Consider the following 22,512-nt stretch of genomic DNA (forward strand, 5'->3'; position numbering starts at 1 on the left):
CTGGGGGTCCACTTCAGCTCTCCTGGGTGGCAAGAAGAGCTGCCCCCCCAACCCAATAGAGGAAGACATTTCTACCGAGTTCAGAAGAGAGGGCCCCTTCGGGGAACATCTGGGGGCCATCACTCCAAGCTGTGGGGTCCCATGCCACAATGCTGGGAAGGAAGATGATCAGTGGGGTTGGCCAGCGGGGGGCGGGGGAGCTGAATCTGGAGGCCCCCAGATGGCACGGAGAAGAAATGTAGAAAGCTCAGGCGGATTGTGCAGAGTCCAGCAGACTTTGGGTCGGGCCTCTGGGATGGTCTTGGTAGAAGTAAGAAAAGGCTTAAGTTGGGCACTGTTGGACTCCAGAAGCCTTCATGTATGTGCCCGTGTCGCCCCCTTGGCGACCAGAGAGAAATGTGGGGGGCCACTTGACTTTCCCCTGTAACCTGGGAGCCCTGGGTAGCGCCCCATCCAAGCACGAGTTGACCCCTGTCCTGCTTAAAGGTTTTCCCTCATGTCGGTGGCTGTCCCAAAACGTTGGGATGCCGATGAGCATCTCCTAAGTCCGTCTGGCCCCTCTCATTCACAATCACACCATGTGTGTGTTGTGTCATGTTGTTCATCAATGTTCAGTGCCTGTCGGTAACGCTCAGGAGGAGAGCTGTGAGCAAAGGAATTAAGTGCCCCCTAAGGAAAACTGCCAGGATTTCCAAACCTCACCATCTCAAAGTGAATCTGGACAGCTGCTGGTCCACCTGCTTTGCTGCCAGAGGTGTGTTCGAGTCCCCCCATCGTTGATCCTGCCATGAGCAGAGAGTAGCTAATGGCTTCCCGGGAGCCTCCTTGTTCACTGGGGTCCCTTCCCATCTCTGCTGAGGGCGCAGCGTAATTATTCGGATGCCGAAGAGCCAGTGGGGATGCAAAGTGATCGATGCCTCCTTGCTGCTTCAGGCTGAGCAGAAAAACAGCTTCCTTGCACATGCTGTCCGGCCACAACAAGCTTCGCCGGGTCAGTGGTCTAAGCTGCGTTTAGGCCACGGGTGCAGTTCTGCCTTCGCTCACAGTCGCCCCCCTCCCCAAATCTGACTTTCACCTACAGCCAAGCTGGCTATTTCTCCCCCAGCAGGGACCTGCCCATCCCGGTTCCAAATTTAAAAAGTGGGAATTGGCTTTTGGACTTCCTGAGTGTTAGGATGGTTTGCTTTCCAGCTGAAATGTGACTTGCGGGGAAGGAAATCTCAATCACAGCACCCGCTTGTCCAATTCAACATCATTATGGGGAATGTCCAAGGCTCTTTTTCTGCAAGGATGAAACAAAACAAAACAGGAAAATTTTCTAGAGAAATGTCTCCATCAATGGTTTGATCTCTAGCTTCAACGGAGCCTGTGTGGGCACTGGAGAAAAAGCAGCGAACGATGTGAAGAAAGGACTTGTCCTTGTGTAGGCCTAACAAAAGTTAGCAGCATGGATTTTCTCCAACCTCATGTTTTTCTTTGCTAGTTTCTTATGTCCCTATTTTTCATTTGTGACTGCTTTGGTGGCTCAATAAACCATGAACTGTTGAACAAAAAAAAAGTGTGTATGTGTGTGTGTTGATTTAAGCCCCCAGGCCCCCCAAGAGAAATCTGAAAAAGATTCTCAAAGACTTCTAAAGTAGAAAAACAGCCTCTTTTGCTGGGGAAGAACCATGAGGGATGGATTCCCACTGACCGGGGGTGGGAGGATGATGACGCCAGTCAAAGGGCGACAGGAAAATGCCCCACACCTCAATTTCCTTGTGTTGATGGGGAAAAAGGGGGTTAGCAGCTCCGTCAAGCCCTCCTCCCCTCTCTCCAAGGTGCTCCTTTTTGCTATGCAAAAGCTCAGTGAAGAAGCCTGGAAAACAGCACCCTTTGGCGGGCTGACACCCTTGAGAAATTCTCCCACTGCCCCTTTGTGCTGCAGTTCCTGCTTGCAAATAATTAATTATCCTAATCGCCTGTAGAGAAGCAGGAGTTTGTGCGTCGCTCAGGCGCCTGAGCCCTGCCTGCGCTCCACAGCCAGTGGGTCTCTTGGCATCGCGGGCAAAGCCACCAGGAGGCACCCCTGGCTCCAGTTTGGTTCCCTGGGAATGGCGCCTTCCCCTTAGTTGCTCAGGCAACAACCGGGCTGCAACAGAGCGGCTCTGCGCTGAACCAATGAGGCTCTACCCTCCACCCCCCCCCTTTGATCCACCATCAACCTGATGCGGACACTTTTTCTTTTAAGCAGAAAAGCTGGGGAAAACTCTCGCCGAAGAGCTTTAACTAACATGTCTGCCCTGCAATCGTCTTCAGCCATGTCGCCCCACGTGTTGTCGTTTTGAACAGGAGGGAACCCCAAGGAAATGGCATTCCTTCTCCATCGCAGGGGCCTCACTGACATCCGTGTCAACTCCTGCGCTCAGAGGCTGAGGTGCCCTGCAGTTCCTTGGCACCCCAAACTGCCTATTTTGTGTGCCAGTAACAAAGAGGAAACAGGTGTGTCTGCTGTGCGTTGTGCGTCCTGCCGTCCCAGATGCCGCCTTAGCGTTCCAGATGGTACAGGGCCGGTTAGGAAAGATTCAGTGAATGCTGAGCAAGTATGTGTCATGCGAGCTGTCAGCTTTATGTAAGGAATGCCTAAGACTAAATAAAAGCCAGAGCTTAAACTTGATTTAGAGTCTGAGTCTTTTATTTAGTCTTAGGCATTCCTTACAGTATGTCGGAGAGAGAAGAAAAGAGAAACGCCTTTGATTCATCTCTGAATGCAAATGTACCCACTTCGGATTTTCCTAACCAATGCACACACTGAAATTTAGTCCTCTCTGACATTCACGGCGCTCTGGATTTTGCAGGGCTGTTGCTTGATATAAAATCTGTTAGGAAATTGTTTCCCTTCCCACGAGTACTTTCGGGACGAACCCTGTGCAAAAACGCATAAGGTCGAGAGAAACGGTCAGCGAAAAGCAGCAGGGAAAATTGCAAAAAAAGAGAGGGAAAGAAATGCAGACGTTTGCTGAAAGGTGCACTATCTGCAGTGAGTTTTGAGAGTGAATCTCGGAAATAACCTTGACCTGGAGCCATTTGCAAAAATGAGAAATTGAAAGTTAAATGGAGAGCTGTCCCGACTCCCAAACCTTCCCGCGCTCTAGCGCCCCCATAAGCTGGACGCAGCACAACCACTTCGGCATTAGAAAGTTGGCAACAGCTGGCATCGATCGGTCTCTTAGAACCCTTTGCCCTGTTTGGGGAGAGAAATACTGCTGCCGAGGGAGGAGACGCCTGGCAGACTTCTCCAGCCGGGTGAGAAATTCTCCCCACCATTCCTTGGGGTGGGCTGACCCAGCAGCAGCAGCTTCCCCACCACCACCCCAAGAAGTATTTCCTCCTCTTTCGGCCGCCTGAAACCCATTTTGCACTTTCACAAGGGGCTTCCTGAGGCTTCACCAGCTCCTAACCTCCTGGGCCTCTCTTGGGGGGCGGGGGGCGGTTAGAAGTCAAACGAGAGCTGATTTCGCTCAAGTTTGGGGGGAAAAGGTTCAGGAATTGCACCGACGATTGCGGAGAGAGAACCACGAAGCAGCAGCTTCTGCAACAGGGCTCAATCCGCTTAAAAGATGTCGGGTCTCCCCCACTCCCCTGCTTCAGAAGCCCTTGACTCGGGCATCTGTGGTGGGTGCGGTATAGACCCTCGGGGCTTTGTCTTGCCCCGCCGAATTTGCACGCCACTGCTGTTGGCTCGTTTGTGACAGGCAGAGCACCCTTTCCCCGGGGCTAAGCAAACTGTATTAGAACCCCAGCAGCCACTGCGGGCTCCCTGGGAGAGGAGGACCCAGCCCAAAGCCTTGGGGTGGCCGGAGCAGGCCGGACCCTCGCCAGCTCAGAAGCCCCGCCCCGTCGCCTTCAAGCGGAGGGGGCGGCCGTGCCGGTGTCCCGAGGCTCTGCAAGGGGGGGGGCAAAAGGGGCGGAAGGCGGCCGGACCAAGTCCCTGCGCAGGCAAGGCGATGGGGCCAGCTGTCCTGGTGGGGCCAATTAAAAATGACGCCTCTGATTTCAAACCTCGCCGTGTTTGTTTCCATGCCCTTCCCTGGTGCCCCGTGCCAGGTGTTGGAAGCTGAATCGGAGAGCCTGGGAAGAGGCCCGGGGGCATTTGGGGTCAGGCGCAGATGTGAGGGCTGTGGGGTTCTCGGGGAGCATCAGGGAGGTCTTAAAACACAAGGGGAAGCCTAGCTGGGGGTCCGGTTCTTGAGGACTAGAAACGTAGGAAGCTGCTGTATGCAAAGTCAGGCTGCTGACCCTTTGAGCTCTGAATACCATGGAGAAGGCCCCAGTGCAAAATAGGGGATAATGACAAGGCGGCAGGTTCTGATGAGGGACAAGGAACGAGAAATCGGATGGGGACCTGGCGTCCGCCAGGGAGGCTTGATTTCCTGCACAGAGCGGGGGTTGGACTAGATGGTCTCGAGGACCTCTCCCAACTCTGGGATGCTAGTCTGGAACCTCCTGCAGGTGCTCCAGCACTGAACGAGGGCTCTTTCCCTCACAAACACGAGCCGGAAACTCTGAGTATGCGAGACGAGGGACAACGTGGGTCATTCCAGGAAGGGGTGTAGGTGTGCAAAGGGGCCTTCTGAATGCCAAGCGCAGGGGGGCAGACTTCTTTAGGCCCGGGGGGGAACCAGTGGCCCCCAGATGTCCCCCTGCCTGGACAGCCACCAGGAATTGCGACTGTGAAGCATCCAGGGACTTCTGAGCCCCCTTCCTCCATCGGTTAACCAGCTGCAGCCATTTCTTCCCCTCTGAGATGCAGGTCCAGGAGATGCTGGGATTAGCAGGGAAGGGTACAGGGAACTTTCTGCCTGTGTTCATTCCCTTTCTGTCAAGGGCAGGGTCTTCTGTCTGGTCCCAAGGATGCCCCAGGTTTTAGGCAGGGGCAGTTGATGAAGAAACACATCTTTCTTCGATTCTCCCAATTTTAGTCAGGCGAAATGGAGGAGGATGCGAAGAGCTGAGTGTTTCCTGGGGAAAATACTCAGCTCTGTCTGCCTAATTTTTATTAGTTTGGGACTCAGAAGGAGCGGGACCCCTCTCTTTTCAGACCTCAGAGCCAGCCTGGAAAACCAGCTACACGCTGGACAGAAGCTCCAAAACGCCAGGACAAATTTGGGCAGACTCTCATCTATCCATTTCCTAGCAAAACCTCTCTTCCCCCAACGATCAGAGCTAGAAACTTCTAAAACTGCAAGTTGGAATTGTTTAGAGAACATTCAGCAATCCTGATCAAGTTATCTAATGCAAGTCTTCTAACAACACCCCCCGCCCCTGCCCCAGCTCTCTGCTTCTGCTCCTGGTCACCCAATTGTGAAATCAGATGATGATCAGAACGTTAATGCTGCTATTTAAATGCACAGGCGCTTCGATGAAGGCAGGAGGCGGGGTTCATGCGGGGGGGGGGGGCAGAACCAGCCCAACATGATAGCAGGGCTGCAGATGGTGAGTGGGCCGGGCAGTGGGTAACCGTGGCACGGGTGTGTGTTTAAAAAAAAAAAAAGAGCAGAGGAAGAAACAATGAAGCACAAAGAAAGAAAAAAAGAAATCAGCATCAGAGCCAAGTGGAATGGAAAATTAGAAGCCTTCGTGCAAGAGCACAAGCGCACGCCTAATTGTGGGTCAAGAAACTTTCAGCCAATCCTGTTGCCAAGAAGAGCACAGGGCGGTGCCCCTCGTGGCCACCCCAAACTTGCTGGGGGCACGATTTCTGCCAAGGACTGTGGCTTCTGGCTCGAGGGCCCCCCAAAGCCCCTTCTGCCAGGAGGGAGCCGAGGACCGTCTCAGGCCGCAGCTGCTGGCTGGAGGGAAAATAAGTCAGTGCCGTTCTGCAGCCACCTTTGAGGCCAAGTCAAGATTAATGCTGCAGAGAGAAGGAAGACCAGGCAGGGTGTGTGTGATTAAATGAGCGTCAAGAAATGGGGCTCCTCTGGGTCGTTCCCAGATGAGCCTTTTTCACCTCTCAGCAGTGGGTTCGAGGAAGGCATCGACCAAAGGCTCACCGAGCGAACGGTGGGCATTGTGCCATCAGCCACCTTCAAGTCGGGTTCTACTCCCTTGGGGTCTCTGCAGATGTGCGACACCCTAGAAGTGTTTGCCATCCTCTACTGGTTTCCAGCTACAGATCTCCTGTTGGCCTCCCCTCCAGGGCCCTGCTTAGCATTTGAAGATCGGCCAAGGAGGGGTGGGGGGTGCCGCCAACCGGCAGGGCAAAAACACAGGGGTGACTGTTGCTTTTTCAGTTTCCAAGTCTGGCGGTCTTAATTTTGGCCAGACGCTTGATCAGTTGATAGCACACTAACCACGACTCATCTAACCACAATTAAGCAGCCATGAGCTGGCTTCACGCGGCCCACTTTTTTTTTCTCCCCAAAATGCCTGAAAAATACTGAGTCAAAAAAAGCAGCTTCCTTCCTCAGTCCCTCCACATGCCAGCAAATCTCCAGTGCAAGGGTTAGTGAGAGGAGAACTTGGATTAAAAGGGCTTAACATTGGGGAGACAATGGCATTTTTACTTCCAGCACCTAGAAACAGCTGCTTCCAGACACACACGAAGCAGGATATTTCCCTCTGATCCAGCCAAACCATTGCCTAATCTTCTCCTTCGAGGCTCACTGCTGATTAAGGTATTTACGCATAAACAGAAGCTGCTTCTTGTAACTGTGGAGCAGCAACAACAAAAGGACGGATCCTGAACAGCTTTTGAAGAAGCACTGATTGCACAAGGACGGAGGCAAAATACCCAACCGCATCTCAGTTCTAAACAAGATGCACAATTTCTTTCTAAGCTTTTCAGAGCTCAGCCGCAACACGATACAAATGAATCAAAGTCGTTTATACTGAGATTTTTTTTAAAATTCAAGCAAAAGGCCTTCCTGCAGTTTGATAAAACACACCGCATATGTACTTCTGATGCCAACAGTGCCATCAAGATGGCTTTGCTCTAATGCAAACACGGAACGTAGAAATTGCAGGAACTGGACAATGTAGAGGTCTTTCAAAAAATGCAACCCTGGAGGTTGGGAATGCTAATCTGGAGGAGGGATATTTCAGAGTTATGTTGGCAGAGCAGAAATAATGTCATCTATCCATGAACCATTTATTTATCCAAGATGCTTTTTTTTCCCAACCAGGTAGCCAAAATGATGTTCATTCACATATAGAAACTGACTTTCCTCTCCTAGCATTCCCTATACAGTCTCCCCCAACTCTGGTCACAAACCGTAGGATGTAACTTGTACATACATCTTTCAATAATGTCTTTTTCACCCACGGCCTCTTTCTCTCAACTCCCCGCTTTGCCACATTTTCAGATTTATGGAGGCTCTTCCACACTGTAATTATTGTCAGCGTTTATTAGAATTCCTCTGTTAATCTTTTTTTAACTTTCCATCTGCCTTGGCCTTTCCATCACTTTAATGAATCAACATTCACAAGCCACCATCAAACTTTGCCTAACAAGCCTGCAACTTAAAGCAATTGCGTCTTAAGAGGGAAACTGTCTCCCAAGTGCTGTTCTAGGTGTTATGGAAGGTAAAGTAGAAACGAAAAGAAATTCAGACATGAAAGTGGGCACAGGGTGAGTTCAAGAGAAGCCACCCCAACCTGTACAAAATCGGAAGGATATTAATGTAGGCACAAGATCTCTTCTTAAAAAAAAAAACAATTTTACCAACCTGGGCCAAATTAGTTCAGTCTTTCTAAAGGTAGTCCTCACTTAACAACCATTCATTTAGTGACAGTTCAGACTTAGGACGGTGCTGGAAAAACCGACTTACGACCCATTCTCACACTTATGACCATCACAGTGTCCCCACATGATCATGACTTGAGCGCTTGTCAACCAGTTAGCGTTTATGACCAATGCAGTGTCTTATGGCCACCTGATTGCCATTTTCAACCTTCCCAGCCTGCTTCTGGCAAGCAAAATCAATGGGAACCACATGACCTGCTTAACAACCATGTAGTTTGCTTAATGCTTAACCCCCGCGGTGATTCACTTAATGACTGCTGCAAAAAAGGTCCTAAAATCAGGTTGGATTCGCTTAATGACCACTTTGCTTAGCAACCAAAATTCCTGTCCCAGTTGTGGTCGTTAAGTGAGGACTACCTCTACCACCATTATCACCTTGGCATTTTATTTTACCTGCCTCCATGTGCCTGTTGGGGGGTATTGTTTTCCAAATGTCCAGCTAAATATCACAGCATGTTAAGCCATAATCAGCTGTATTCATTTGAGCATCTCCTGTTAGGGGAGTTTGGTTAACCCAGATTTAGAACCACACAGGCCTTCTGAATCCAGCTTCGAGGTATATACAACACGCTGACACCACAATCGTGCAAGTGGTTGCGCAAACCCAGCTATGGTGGTGTGTGTAAACCAAGGCTTGCGGTTGAGCGTCTTGTGTGAACCCATTCAGTGGCGGCTTATCCAGGGAACCGTGCTTAAACATACCATACCTTAGAGTCCTACCTGAACATAAATCTCAATTTGGACTGCCTAGGTTTCAATGTTTGGGATGGAGATTATTTATTCTATTTGCGTGGTCGTTTCTCCAGCCAAGCTGAAATCAGCCCGGTGCCTCCGAGCAGTGAAACTTGGGTTTGGATTTCCACTCTGTTTCTTTCTGATGCCTTTTAGGACCTGTCCTTTCCAGCCTGGGAACCACTATAACTCACAAAAGTGGCTTGTACAGAGATGCGGGCTCCTCCTTGGACTTCTGATGCTGGTGAGAACTTACCCCAGATGTGCGCTTAGGAGAGGAAATCGGAGACAAGACCAAACCACCGAACCAAACAATGTGGAAGGAAGACTGACTGTGGTGATCAGCCTCTCCAAAACCCTTCAACACCTCCCTGGCGCTCCACACGTTCCTCTTTCAGCAGATAACTTGGTGTGTGAGTTGACACACAGGTTGACAACATGACCCATCAGCTGCATTTACATCACCCTGGACCTACCTTAGTGTGTTCAGGAGCCTCCTTTCCCCCCCAGATTTGGCTGGATGAACATGGACAGCAGAGACCCTTGGCTAACTTCGTCAGGCCCTTAATCCCCCCATTTTTTAAGGTGGAGGACACCCCCCCACCCACCCAAATGAAGAAACTGTGAAAACCAGGCTGCCATTGTGGGAACTGGCAACAATTGTGGGAGAAGACGGGCATGATCATCTGCCAAGCTGCAAGGTCCCTCATGGGGAGATTTTGCAAAAACATATGTCTCTCCACCCCCTCCCTCAATTATCCCTCTTGGTTTCGTAACTCAACAACTTCACAGTAAAATGCTGACCTAGCTTAACATGCTGGGCAGGGGAGGGGGAACCGCTTATGAAAATATATGAATATTTATATACATATTTCAGGCTTCGCTACCTTTGAGAGAAAAAGCAGCTTGGAGATAGGAGTGGTGAATAATTAACCTGTTTATCTTTGTTCTGGGCATGCATCAGTGTGTGTAGATGTTGTGTAGAAGCCCACACTATTCAAGGAATGTGCTTAAGAGGATCCTTTTTGCAAGGCAAAACACTGACCTGGTTTTTCCTCGTGGGTAACTCCTCGGTTCCTGACAAGCCACATTTGCGCACTGGGTGGGATGCATGAGGTCTGGAGCAGAGCCAGCTGTGGTAGGGAGTGGGCACCACAGCAGGCCGGGTCTCCCCAAAGGCCTTTCGATCTGACCAAGAGAGATGGTGGGGAAAGAGAAGATGGAAACAGTCAAAATTTCTACATAATTTTATATAATTATGTATAAATATAATATATATTATATAATATATATGTATATATGTATATATAATTATATACATTACATATTATACTATATAATTAAAATAATAACATACACACACACACACACACACACACACACATACAATTATACATATATTATACTATATAATTAAGATAATATTTTATGCCTGGTATTTTTATGTTTTTACTGACATTTAAGTATATTTATATTGGATTGATTTTATATTGTATCATTTTTATTCATTGTTATTTATTATCTGTAAGCCACCCAGAGTCGTTGTGTATGAGTTGGGAGGCAAGGAAATTTGATAGATAGAGGGATAGATGATAGATGGTAGATAGATAGATAGATAGATAGATAGATAGATAGATAGATAGATAGATAGATAGATAGAGATAGATAGATGATAGATAGATAGATAGATAGATAGATAGATAGATAGATAGATGATAGATAGATAGATAGATAGATAGATAGATAGATAGATAGATAGATATAGATAGATGATAGATAGATAGATAGATAGATAGATAGATAGATAGATAGATAGATAGATAGATAGATAGATAGATAGATAGATAGATAGCTGGAAGGGGTCTGCTGGCTGCTCATCTGAGAAGCAGGAGCTCAGCCCGGGTGCAGAGAGACCAGGGAGGAGCATTTAATCCACCTTAGTGAACTCAGTATTAAGTGAGGCTGGGAAGTCCCTTGTGCGGTTTCCAAGAGGCTCGCTGAAAGCAGACGAGCATGGAAGGTACCTCACCACCACCTGTGTGGTTCTTGCTTCCTCCGGGGTCTGCAGGAAGCTTTGCCACTGACCCCCTTCCCTGCTCAACGCACTTTCATCCCCACAAAGAGAGGGAGATCCCCAGCCTCCGTTTAAAGATCCCCCTGCTAAGGGACTGGTTCCAGGATGGTCCAGCTGCTGAACGGATTGCAGCTGTTTTACACCCAGCTTCCTCCTCAAGCAGCAGGCGAGAATCAGCGTTGAGGCAACAGAAGAGGATTTTTTTGTCTGAAAAACATGCTCAGGGGCTAGCTCTAAAGCTATCATTCTTATCGAGGATGGAGGGGAAAGAGTATAATGCCAGGTTTGCACAACACCCTCACACCAGTTAAAATCCTAGCAGTTGCAGTTGCACAGCTTGGCTAATTTTAACCTCGTTGCTTCAGTGACCTGTGATTCAGGAGGCAAAGATTCAATCTGCGGTTTCGTTTGGCTCCCCCCCCCCCACGTGTGCCTCTCTTTCTCCTCACCAACCCTCAGATGTGGTGCCTTGCCAAAATAAGCAAAACGAAAACACCCCAAACACCCTGATTTTGATGAGATTCTACATATGGTTTGTTTGTTTGTTTATCAAATTTTATTACTGCGCATCTCCCCCCGCAAAGGAGGGACTCTGGGGGGATTGCATCGCGGTGCTTTCTGGGGAGCATTTCACTAATAGATAGGAGATGCACATGCCATGTGGCAGTAAAACACTCCACAAAAACAAGAACAGAAAAAAAAATCTCAAGGCAGTTAAAAAAAAAAGGCACCAAGATATGTATTTGTTTGTTTATTGCAGTTGCTTTTTAAAGTTGTTAAACACTGGCAAGGAAGAGGGAAGAGTTGGGGGCAGAATTTCCGTGAATGACTCAGAATTAGGACCCCGTGAAATTGCCTTCAGACCTTTGCGTGCTGGTCCACGACTGTAATAAAGATTTGATTTGATTTGACTCAGACCTTGGACCCATCTCCCCGAGTGCCACAAGCACTTTCCCCACCCAGTCTGGAAGATGGCATGGATGGAACCTTATTTACTTGGGGAACTTTCCAAAGCTTTCAGTAGCCAGTCCCCACCCAGATCCTCTGTGGATTTTCAAATTGGTCCCTCAAGGATGTCCAACCCTGGCTTGAAGCGTTCTGCATCTGAGGATACAGCAGCGGTGCAGAACAGCTGGTCCACGAGGAACGACGGCAATCTAATTTCCTAAATTCTGTTTCTTTCCTGAGTTCCCATCACGCCCAGAGATGCCCACGTTTCCATGGCAACCTGCAAGCTCACTTCTGTTTAAGAAGTTAATCCAAGTTATTTCTGTGTTTTGGGAGGAGGTGTTGAGCTGTGTAGAAAGTTCACCGCTTTCCTCAGACTCTTAAGAAGCCGAAATTCCAGTGTTGGCTCGGCTTGGCACGCGAATCAGCCTTCGGTGGTGGGGCTGGTTTCAAATCTGGACCAGTTATGTTCTTTCTCGGCTTCTTCTCCATCCATGTTGTATTTTTAAGGCAGTAATTACTAAACCCACGGCAGCGTCAGGTCCTTTGAGAAGAACCCCTTCCTAGAGGGACAAAACAGGGGACGACAGAAGGACAGGACAGGGCAGGAGAGGGCATTCCTTCCTCCATCATCAGCAATCTCTGGGGGTGGGTGCCAAGAAGATGGTAGCCAAAGGAGACCCTCTGAAACCAGAGGAAAGATCAGCACGTTCAGATGGTGCAAAATTCTGGGCAGGAACTTCCAAGAGAAGGATCTTTCTTCAAGGATACCTGCAAAGATCTCATTCCAAGTTCCACCTTTGGAATCCAGTGCTCATCGACTTAGGGCCACCAAGAGCATGTCATTTTTTTGGCCCATCACACTGCCCCTTGGAGACCACTTCTAGGAATCAAAGAGGAAGTTCTTCCTCCCCCTTGGAGGGGGGAGATGTTAACACCCCTTTTGTTTCTTTTTCCCTCCTACTTCCTGCCAGATAGAGGGTCTATGTTTCCTCCCAAATTGCGGGTGGAGAGGTCAGGCGGATGATAGCTCCAAGGAAAGGAGAAATCCTGTTGCCATTTGCTAAGGGCAAGATCCCCACCCCAGTGGGAACAGGAGCAGGGCTACTGAACCCCCCTCCCCCCCAGGAGAAGAACCTGCAAGTTTTCCCTGCTGGGATTAATGGAGACCAGGGAAATTCCTTGCCCAGAGACATTCACACAGGCTTGGCCACCCCATTGCCAAGACAGCTCAAGAGCCCCTCTTCAGCCCAGCCAAACCCTGCAAAATGCTCCTTGCCCCTGAAAGATTTCCAGAGCACCTGCTCCTTCATCCAACGGATTGAGAGCTGTCGGACAAAAACACAGGATAATTTTTTGGTCTGGCGCTCGTGTTAAGATACCGTGGTGGGCTTACGACAGCCACTGTTAACCAAGATGGAAAGGAAGCCTGGTTTCTGGCACTGATGGTGTAATAGTTGCCCTTTTCCTTGCCTGTGCAGCTGACAGAAATCTTCTCTGCCTTCACGGGGGTCCTTAGCTACAGATTGCAGAGGTGGCGTGGTGTTAAGTCAGCCCACTGGGTGAGTTGGGGGCACCTGGCCTCCTGGGCCTTCCCCGCCAGGAACCGGGGGTTTAAGCACCCAGCAACATGGGGTCCTCTTGGGGAGCTGAGCCCCAGCCTCGTCGAGGCCACCTTAGGGTCTTCCACTGGAGCAAACCCCGTCTCTTGCTGCTCCAGGGCTTGAACTGAGACAACCATGGAAAACTCTTGGTTTAGGCCTTTCCTCCCGCCCCAAATTGCGAATTGCTGCAAACTTGCAAAGGGATGAAAGGGAAGCTGAGAAAAACAAAACTTCAGCAGACCCGCACCAATGCTCTGCATGAGGACGCGTTTGCAGAAAAGAGGCTCCTTCCTTGCCTACCTGCAGCCCATTGGAACAGGCAAGCCCTGGGTTTTGGGGATGCAGTTGCTATAGAAACTGAACATCCAACTCGGCTTCAGCTGTGGTTCCAGGACCACAATGCGGCTGCTTTTTCCTTTCTCTCTCTTTCCCCAGTGGGGAATTCTCCTGCGGCTTCAATAGTCCTCTTCTCTGCAGGTCCTAACAGGATCCTAGCTATCTTTTGTTGTTCCCAAGCAGAAGGTAATTTAGGAGACAAAAGGATGCGTTGACAAAGAAACTGCGGCTTTCCTGAAGGGGTGCCTCCAGCCGTCAAACCTGGAAAACGGATCAGGAGCCTTTGTGGAGGTGGTGGGGAAAGGGAGGGTCAGTCCAAAGGTGGCCAAGCTTGTCCTTACAACACTGAACTTGAGGCCCTTAACATCTGGGAATGGCTTACCGAAATTGGCTGCAGGCGCTCTGGGCCCACGGACATCATGCAGCTTATTCCTTCATCTTTGTCCGTTGTGGGCCTTTTGCTTTGCTGCTCTCATGCTGAGTCTGTGTTTTGCTAGATCCTCTTCCACTTGCTTCCACCACAATTTGGACTAGAAGACCTCCAAGGTGTCATGTTCACTGATTCAATGTAGTTTATACATCGTACCGTTTCACATGCCATGGCGCTGACGCGCGTTTCTGTTTGGGAGGGAGCTGCTGTGAGACCTTGTGCCAAGCTCTGTATGTGAAATCAGTACAATGGAATGTGTTTGGGTTATGTTCTCTGTTCAAGGCCTTTTTCTGCAGACCATCAGAGACCGATAGGAGCACCTGGGATTGTGGACTTGAGAAGACTCTACAGGGGGACGGATTTCATTTGCACCAAGGGTTTTTAGTTTGAATTTGGCGCGCTTTCATCATTCTCAGCTTTCTCTGTGATCCTGCATACTATTCTTTAATAAAACAGATATCTTTGAATTCATACCCATGAGTCTCATGGTGTTTTAGAACAGGCAACCATTACACAAGGTCCCTTCCAACCCAAGGATTCTATGATTTTGGGCTGGGACTGCTGTACCTTCCAACCATGGAGCATGATTTCCAGAGCAATCAGGAAGTCAGCCAGCATGGGAGAACGAGGCGGATGGGTCCAGACCACCACATTTGATGCTTCTGAATTTCATCAGCTACTCTTGGTAGAATGTTAAGGATGGGTTAGAGAAGAGGCCCTACAGAGGTCAAAAGTACCAAACTCCCTGGCAAATTATATGTAAATAGCAATACTAATTAGGCTTTTGCCCAGAATCACAAAAGGCATTCAAATAGGAAAGCCAGTTCAGTCTGATCTTCTGATCAAGTCTCCACAGAGAACCTTCTCACATCCCTATAGTCATAAAACTACGATTTAAAAAATGGTTTGTCTTGCTGAAGACAGGCCAATCTGGGAGCACTTGAAAGATCAAGGCAGGGATGGTGAAAGTCCAAGTCTTCTCTCTTGAGAGGCTGGCAGATAAAAAAGAAATGGGGCAAGCTGTGCCTGCATCCTTCGCCATCCCAGTCTGGAAATCCAAAAGGGGGACTCCCATCTGAAGGACCCCCATGTCTTTCAGATCATGGAGAAAGGTGGGGGAGGAAACTTCATGATCGCATCCCTAGGACTAAGTCAGTTGAGGCACCCAAACCAGCTGTTTCAATATTGCGAGGAAGCTGGTCTTGATGACTCCATCACTATTCATTAAAACCGTCTCGGCAGCTCATTCATGAGACACGGATCGCCGAGCCTCTGATTGCTGCGCGGTTTTCTCCCAAAGTGCTTCCTTATTTCCCCACTGGCCCCTGAAACAACCTAAAGCTTCCTTCTCATTTGCCTGGCTGATGTGTAGAGAAGCCTTCTATTATTGACGCTGGGTCGGGCAAGTGGAGACCGCCGGGGCACAAAAGGACTCTGTGCGTCTTTTCTGAATGCCCGGCAGAGACGTGCTCCGGCTTAGCCAATTCTCCACCCAGAGACCAAGGAGAATGTCCTGCTCTAAGACAGGCTGGAAAACCACTCTGGCCCCTTCCTGCCGGGGAGAGCAAGGACTTGCATCTGAAAGCAAAGGAAGCGGGGGAAAAGGGGTCTGAGAGGAGGGGCTCCACCTTCTGCATCCATCCTGCCCACTGAGTGACACCCCCCTCTCCAACAAAGACCACTCTGGATAAAATAACCCAACTGTGCATTTAATGGACACATCCATGAGAAGGATTCGATGAAGATTCCACATTTGGGGCTGGATGCCCAAAGTTGCAAAATACTTACCATCTCCAAGTTGCATTTATACCCCACCTTATACACCTGCCCTTTCCCCCTCCTTAAAGAAAGCAGAACACTAAATGGGCAGTTTATTACCCTATTTTCTGAGAATTTCCCTCCTGGAACCCTTAAAATATCTTTTAAGGAACGGAGAATCTCACCCCTGTCCATTTTGACCTCATTGCATGCAATCCTCAGAGGTCCAGAAAAACAGAAACATGGTTCCGTCCCAGCCAATCTCAAGAGCATCAGCCAACTCTCAGCCAAGAAGTTTTCATGCAATTAAAAGGAAATATGCAATTCTTCTTCCAGGTGACCAGAAGTGTGTGTTTTGGGGGGGTGGGAGTGTGGCTGGAAACCAGTTTGCAGACTATGACCTCTTGGCTGCAAACTCAGAAGAAGACAATCCACAAGCCAGAACTGACCAGTGAGGCTTCTGGTCTGTGGGCCAGGTATGGCCTACGGGTTCCCCTCTGGCTGACCAACTGTGCCCCCTCCCCTCCACAGCTGGCTGGGAGAAGGGTCTGAGGTTCTTGGTCCTGGAGAAGCACAGATGTTTCTTGGTGGTCCAAGCAAGGGGGCCCACAGCTTCCAGAGAAGGCAGACAATTTAGAAATACAGCGATTAACCTGGAAGGTTGAGCATGCCACGTTTTGGCCCAGACGTGAAAAGATCAGACTGAGGTAGATGCTCCCTGTGGGCCAGAGCAACTCCTTGCTGTCCAGGTAAGGCTAAACACAGGCTTGGTGCATGAGAAATGTGCTGAGAAACCACAGGTTAAGTCATAATAATTTATTATCCACTGCAGAAACAGTCTTGTGCAACAAACACGAAGTGTGTAGAAAAGCAAACAAATAACCTTTTAGGACATCATTCCAGAATGCAGGCAAAGAGAAGGATAAATAGATTGGGAGCAAGACAGCCCTTTTCTCTTCTTTGCATGTCATGCAATTTTTTTTAAATGGTCAATCCTGAATCAGTAAAAGAGAGAACTAAACCAAGGCAAACCAAAGGCAAAGGCCAGCATGAAGAGAGAATTTGTTATGCACAGATAAACCAGCTAGATAGAAGATCCTTAGAGAGGCAAGAATTACAGGTAGTCCTCACTTAACAACCACAATTGGGACCGGAATTTCAGTTACTAAGCAAATCTAAGATTTTATGACCTTTTTGCAGTGGTCATTAAGCAAACCACATGGTCAATAAGCAAATCATGTATTTCCTCATTGATTTTGCTTGCCAGAAGCCAGCCAGGAAGGTTGAAAATGGCAATCACGTGACCATGGGACGCTGTGACAGTCATAAATGCAAACCGGTTGCCAAGTACCCAAATTGTGATCACGTGACTGCGGGGGGGGGGAACACTGTGACAGTCGTAAGTGTAAGGACCGTTCGTAAGTCGGTTTTTCCAGCACCGTTATAAGTCCAAACTGCCACTAAATGAATGGTTGTTAAGCAAGAACTACCTGTACTTAGGTACAAAAGAGCAACTTCGCATAGACTCAAAATCACTACAGAGGAAACAGAAAAAGTGAAAATGCTTTTTGCATTTTTTCAAAGTATTTGGCACTCTTCCTACAAGATCACATGTTCAGTATCTGTGTACTGTTTATCTGTTTATTTAATTACACAGTAACAAAGAGAATCAACTTTACAATATTTTTAAAAAGTGGAAATTGGTCCATTACAGGGCTGTTGCTCGCTAAGGAACATTCAAAAAAAAAAAAGCAAGCAAGCATTGCATGTACTTTTAAAAAACGTTTCTTCCTGTTTCCCTTATAAAATTACATTTCTCTGTTTGCCCCTGAGTGACTGAGCATTGCTGCAAAAGTTAAATACCAGCATTACAATCCAGTTTTGGGGAAATAAGGATAACCATAAGAATATCCTCATTCAATCTTTCCGTTGAAAAAGTTCCTTACATTCACTGAGACTTCAAAAGGTAACTGGAATCAAATACTCTGTGTGTGTGTGTGTGTGTGTGTGTATGTAATTACAAACCATCCTTCCCAAAATCCAAGCATACAGGTATTTTTTAAATAGAAAATGCAGACCATGTTACGTGCAAGCTCATGGAATATTTTTTGCTAGGTTTAATCATGTAAACATTCATGTGCTTATCTGAAAAAGGTTAGAAGCATTGAGTCCCTCCCTGCCCTGCCCCGCCCCAATTATTTCTGTTTTCAGAGGATTTTTTAGCAGTCCAGTTTGAAAATTGCACTTTCTGGAGGGTGCAGGAATAAAAAACTTCAGCTTCAAGGCCTTCTCCTTAAGAGGCAATTCTACAGGTGTCTGGGTTGCATCCCAGCGTGGCATGAAGAACTTCAAAACTGCCCTTACTTTGTGCCTTTTCCCCAAAATGTTCTTCCTTTCTTCTCTTTTTTAAATGAATGATTTTGCCAGTTCCTGTGCTGAAAGGTAAATTATTTTTGTGCCTCCCCCCCTTTTTAACTCAGTGTCTCTGGGGGAGATTTTTTTCTTTTAGACCCCTGGAGGTGGCTTTTCTGAAATGCCTTTCAGTACATCGTCAATTTGGTCATCCTCGATGACAACTGGAAGCAGGAAAAAAAGAAAAGGAGAAAGGAGGATGAATAAGCACCGCAACTGCTGACTTTTCTTTCATTTTTAATAGCCGACACCAACCTGTTGCATCTGGCAGTGCGAAGAAAAGAGGTTTGAATGCAGAGAGAACCTATTTGGCCAAGTTTGGGCCTCAAACACGCATCCACATGAATGGGCCACAGCTTACATTTTTAAGTTTCTAGGGTGTCAGTTCTCCTGGGAATTTTCTGCAGTGGCAACAGGTTGATCCCTGAGGCTGTTCCAAGTTCCTGCGCATCTCTGGTTTTTATGACCATCAATGCGCCATTCCCCCGGCCCTTTTGTGATTAGCAGAAAAGAAACTCCATCATCGGATGCGATTGTTGTTATCTACGTCCAGTTCACTGTTCAGGCTAAGGAAAGGTCTTGTAGCTTAACAGGGCGAGTTGGTTCACACAACCTGTGAAGAGAAGGGCTGGGTTCCACCCCAGGCTGAGACACAAATATCCACCACTGGGGCCAGTCTGACGTACTGTGGGAACCCAGCTAAATGGGGCCTTCTTTCTTGGAAACTCTCTCTGAAGCACAGAAGGGGTGACATTCTTTACCTAAATGCGTACATGCACTGCATGGGGTTTACGCACACACACAGACAGACATCCCTTACACACAACACAATTCCTGTGCCTCAGGAAACATCAGTTTCAGTATAAAACCAGGTGGGTTGGAGCTCTGGTGCTATTTTGAGAAGCTATGAGATGGGACTGCTCAGAATGCGATGTATTTCGATGCTTAAACTGGTATTTTCAAAGTCACAAAAAAGGACTACACACACACACACACACCCCAAGCAGGACCACAACACTGACCAACTGGCTGGAGAAGGTTTTTCTAACAACAACAACAAGAAGGGCAACCTCTTTTTCAGCCTTTAAAGGCAGGATTTGTATCAATGGATAGAAAAAAGTCTAGACAGGCACATACAGGCGAGCACGCACTTTTGTTGATGTTCTCTGAAACGAAATGTATCCCGAAGGCTGCCAACAGGCTGAAAAAACGCCGGAGCTGGCCTTGGCCCTTCTGGTCAGCTCTGGGAAGATCCCTGCCTTGCACGCTGGCCGCAGACCCTGGGATCTCTCTGCCCAGCTCTGGAGAGAAGGGTGCCACCTATGCCTCCCGGGAGAGCCCTCCCCTTCTGCCCGTCTGCTCTGCCCACCCTCGGAGAGGTCCTCAGCAGCAGCCGGGAGACTCCTCCGGGGGCGCCTGAGCCTTCTGAAGCCAGCTGAGCCCCACCTGGGAGCTCCCCCAGGACCGATTCTGCTTACCCAGCAAACTAAGCAGACCAGGCTTAGCCCAGGGGCCGAACCCACCCTGGATGCGCGGGGGGCGGGGGGGGCCACGATCCTCTCCTCGAGTGTCCGTGCGCCCCGCAGAGGCTGCGGGCGCAGAGTTTAGACGCCTGCAATTGCTCCCGCGGCGACCAGGCGAGGGCGGAACGCTTCGCTTTGCCCCGGGGCGCAGAGGTGCGTGGACCCCTCTGGGGTCGACAGAGAAGGGGGAACCCTCCGGCCTCCTCCCCGCAGCCCATCAAGAGGGCTGTCCGTCGCCTTGTTCTTCGTGGAAGGGGGGGTGGAATGAAGCGCCGCCCAGGTTCGCCCGCGCCTGGCGCTTCCGCGGCTCCCTTCCCCGCCACGCGCGACCGGATCAGGCGCGAAGGTCTGCCGTGGGGGGGGGGGCGCTTCAGCGCGTGGGGGGGCAGAGCCCCGAGAGTCCGGCCCACCGCCTGGAGGCCAAGAGGGGAGGCTCTGCGTGTGTGCGGACCACAACTCCCCTCATCCCCATCCAGGAGAAGGCCGGGGATGATGAGTTTTGCGCTGGCGGAACGCACTGGGATGGCACCGGGGCGGGGACGGGCTGCCGGCAGGGCAGGGCAGCTCGCGCCCAGTTTGGGGCGGGAGGGGGGCAATTCGGGTCAAGAGGGAAACGGACCCAGCCCAGGACAAAGTCAACTTCCAGACCACGATCCGGACTGGGGGGCATTTCTCACCTCCGTTAACGCCCCACCCTTCTGGCAAAGTTGCAGCCGGGTAGTTGGGGGCAAGGGGGGGAGGGCTGGGCGACTTCTTCCCGCGGGCCGCCCCCCCCCCCGCGCCCAGCCCCGCTTACCGCACTTGCTCCGGCCGATCTGGGCCAGCTTGGGGGCGCGCTTGCCGGCGCCCCCCCCGCCGAAGTTACTGGTGTCCTGCAGGCGGCAGGTGAAGGCGAGCTGCGCCCCCTCGGCCGCTTCCCCCCCGGCGCCGTAGGGGCCCCGCTGCAGCTCCTCGCCGCGGGGCAGCACCTCCGACATCGTGCGCGCCGGCGGGGAGCGGCCGAGCCGAGGAGGGCGCCGGCGCTGGAAGGCGGCTCCGGGACGGGCTGGGCGAGGGCGGCCGGCGGCGGGGCAGAGGCGGCGGCAGTCCGCGGCAGGGCGCGCGCGCGCGCGAGAGAGCCAGCCGGGGGCCGCGCAGCTGAGCCGCGTCCGCTCGCCTCGCCCCCGCCCCCGCCCCGGCACGCAGGCAGACAGGCGAGCGGGCTTGGGGGGCGGGCGGACCCCCCGGGAGCCCCCGCCGCGTTAGCCGGAGCGCTGCCCGCTCGCCCTCCCGCCCGGAGCGGTCTCTTTTTCCACCCGACAAAGCAACGCGAGGGACGCGGCGCTGGCGGTTCGCGTTAATTACAGCGGCGAGCTGCTTCCTTTCCCCCAGGAACCCCCCCGCCTGTCTCGCCCTCCGAAGGTACCGATCGAGAAACCAAGAAGGAAGCTTTTTTAAGCGCGGAAACCAGGCTTGGCTGCAAGTCCCAGGCACCCCGCGCCCCCCCTCCCCGCGTGGTCCTGCCTGGTTCCCTGAAAACTACCTTCTCCCCGCCCCGCCCGATTTTTAATTTTAATTTCAGGGTTGCCACACGCTCCCGCCCTTTGATCCCCAGTTTCCAGGGCGGCTTGCAATAAATTAAGTCAAAGGCAAACAGACAAACGATTTGGAAAGTCTTCCCTGACCTTGCAGTTCGATTTTTATAAAAGCACAATAATCGTAAAGCAATACGGCACTTCAAAAAACCCACAAGTGGATCCCGAACCCTGTCGGTGGCTATGCTAACAAGGTTGTTATGTGACCTATTCTTCTATTCTTCTCCCGCATTGGTGCCAGCTAGAAAGAAAATTAATGTGAAAGGACCTTAACATTTTCTCAATTGCTGCAATCGATGGTACTACCCACAATGCAGGTGTAACAACTCAAACAAGATTCTTTGAGCAGGAAAATATTCCAAGGTGTAGGGAGAAGTATCTTAAAAGAAGGAAGTTACAGTATTGGATGGAAAGGAGACCAAGAGGTGATCCAAATCGATACCTGGTAGTGGCCTTTGACAGCTGACCTTCAACAATTTCACTGGCTGGGTTTGTGCCCTGGCGCGTAATGGATAAAACCCATCCATTTAGGTTTAGGGAGAGATGGAGAACTCCTTACAATCCAAAAAGGCAGCAGAACGCAATTCTTGGCAACCCCTCTTCTTGGCTCAGTTGCCCCCATCCTTGCACCAGGGGCTTAATCCCTGGGAAATTTATTTTTATTTTATTTCTTTTCTATCCTGCCTTTATTATTATTTTTTATAAATAACTCAAGGCAGCAAACATGCCTAGTACTCCTTCCTCCTCCTGTTTTCCCCACAACAACAACCCTGTGAGGTGGGTTGGGCTGAGAGAGACTGACTGACCCAAAGCTTGGTCTACTGGTTAAGGTGCTGGGCTAGAAACCAGGAGTCTGTGAGTTCTAGTCCCGCCTTAGGCATGAAAGCAGCTGGGTGACCTTGGGCCAGTCCCTCTCTCTCTGCCCAACTCAGAGCAATGCAGAGTAGCCTCCTCGTGGTCCACCCAGGGCAACGTGACTTGTCACAGCTAAATAGTCTGCACATACAGCTGCTGGACCCACAAGGATTTCCCAGCAAGAAAAAGCAGCACGAACACCGAACTGCTATGCCATACTATTAAAAAAAGAAAAAAAAAACCAAAGTCACCCAGCCGGCTTCTAGCCCGTTGCCTTAACCACTAGACAAACCAGCTGCTCTGCTCCACGTCTTAATCTCAAAAACCCAGGACGTTCCTGTGGGTTCTGGGAGGCTAGCCAAGTCTGCCATCGGCCACGAGAGGGCATCGGGCGCAACCCCCTAGGATCAAATGAGCCTCTTCGGCTGGCTTCCTCCTGGCGATGTGGTGCTTTCTCACTACGGAGATGCACCAAAGTCCGAC

General features: G+C 50.1%; 1 protein-coding gene across 1 annotated transcript; it reads right to left on the bottom strand.

Annotated features, from left to right (window-relative positions):
* Positions 1-17,106: 17,106 nt before the first annotated feature.
* LOC134506965 (calcium/calmodulin-dependent protein kinase II inhibitor 1-like) lies at positions 17,107-20,582 on the bottom strand. The gene is made up of 2 exons (XM_063317356.1): positions 20,397-20,582; positions 17,107-18,241 (listed from the first exon to the last, which is right to left on the bottom strand). Exons 1-2 carry the CDS (start codon positions 20,575-20,577, stop codon positions 18,171-18,173), a joined length of 252 nt encoding a protein of 83 aa, XP_063173426.1. The 5' UTR covers positions 20,578-20,582; the 3' UTR covers positions 17,107-18,170.
* Positions 20,583-22,512: the final 1,930 nt, after the last annotated feature.

The sequence above is a fragment of the Candoia aspera genome, chromosome 18 (assembly GCF_035149785.1).
Source record: "Candoia aspera isolate rCanAsp1 chromosome 18, rCanAsp1.hap2, whole genome shotgun sequence".
Taxonomy (NCBI): domain Eukaryota; kingdom Metazoa; phylum Chordata; class Lepidosauria; order Squamata; family Boidae; genus Candoia; species Candoia aspera.

Bases quoted from the DNA above. Each gene is read 5' to 3' on its own strand.
- LOC134506965 (XM_063317356.1), bottom strand. From the start codon at position 20,577: ATGTCGGAGGTGCTGCCCCGCGGCGAGGAGCTGCAGCGGGGCCCCTAC. The intron at 18,242-20,396 runs GTAAGCGGGGCT...TCCTGCTTCCAG, and splicing joins GATCGGCCGGAGCAAGTGCG to TTGTCATCGAGGATGACCAA.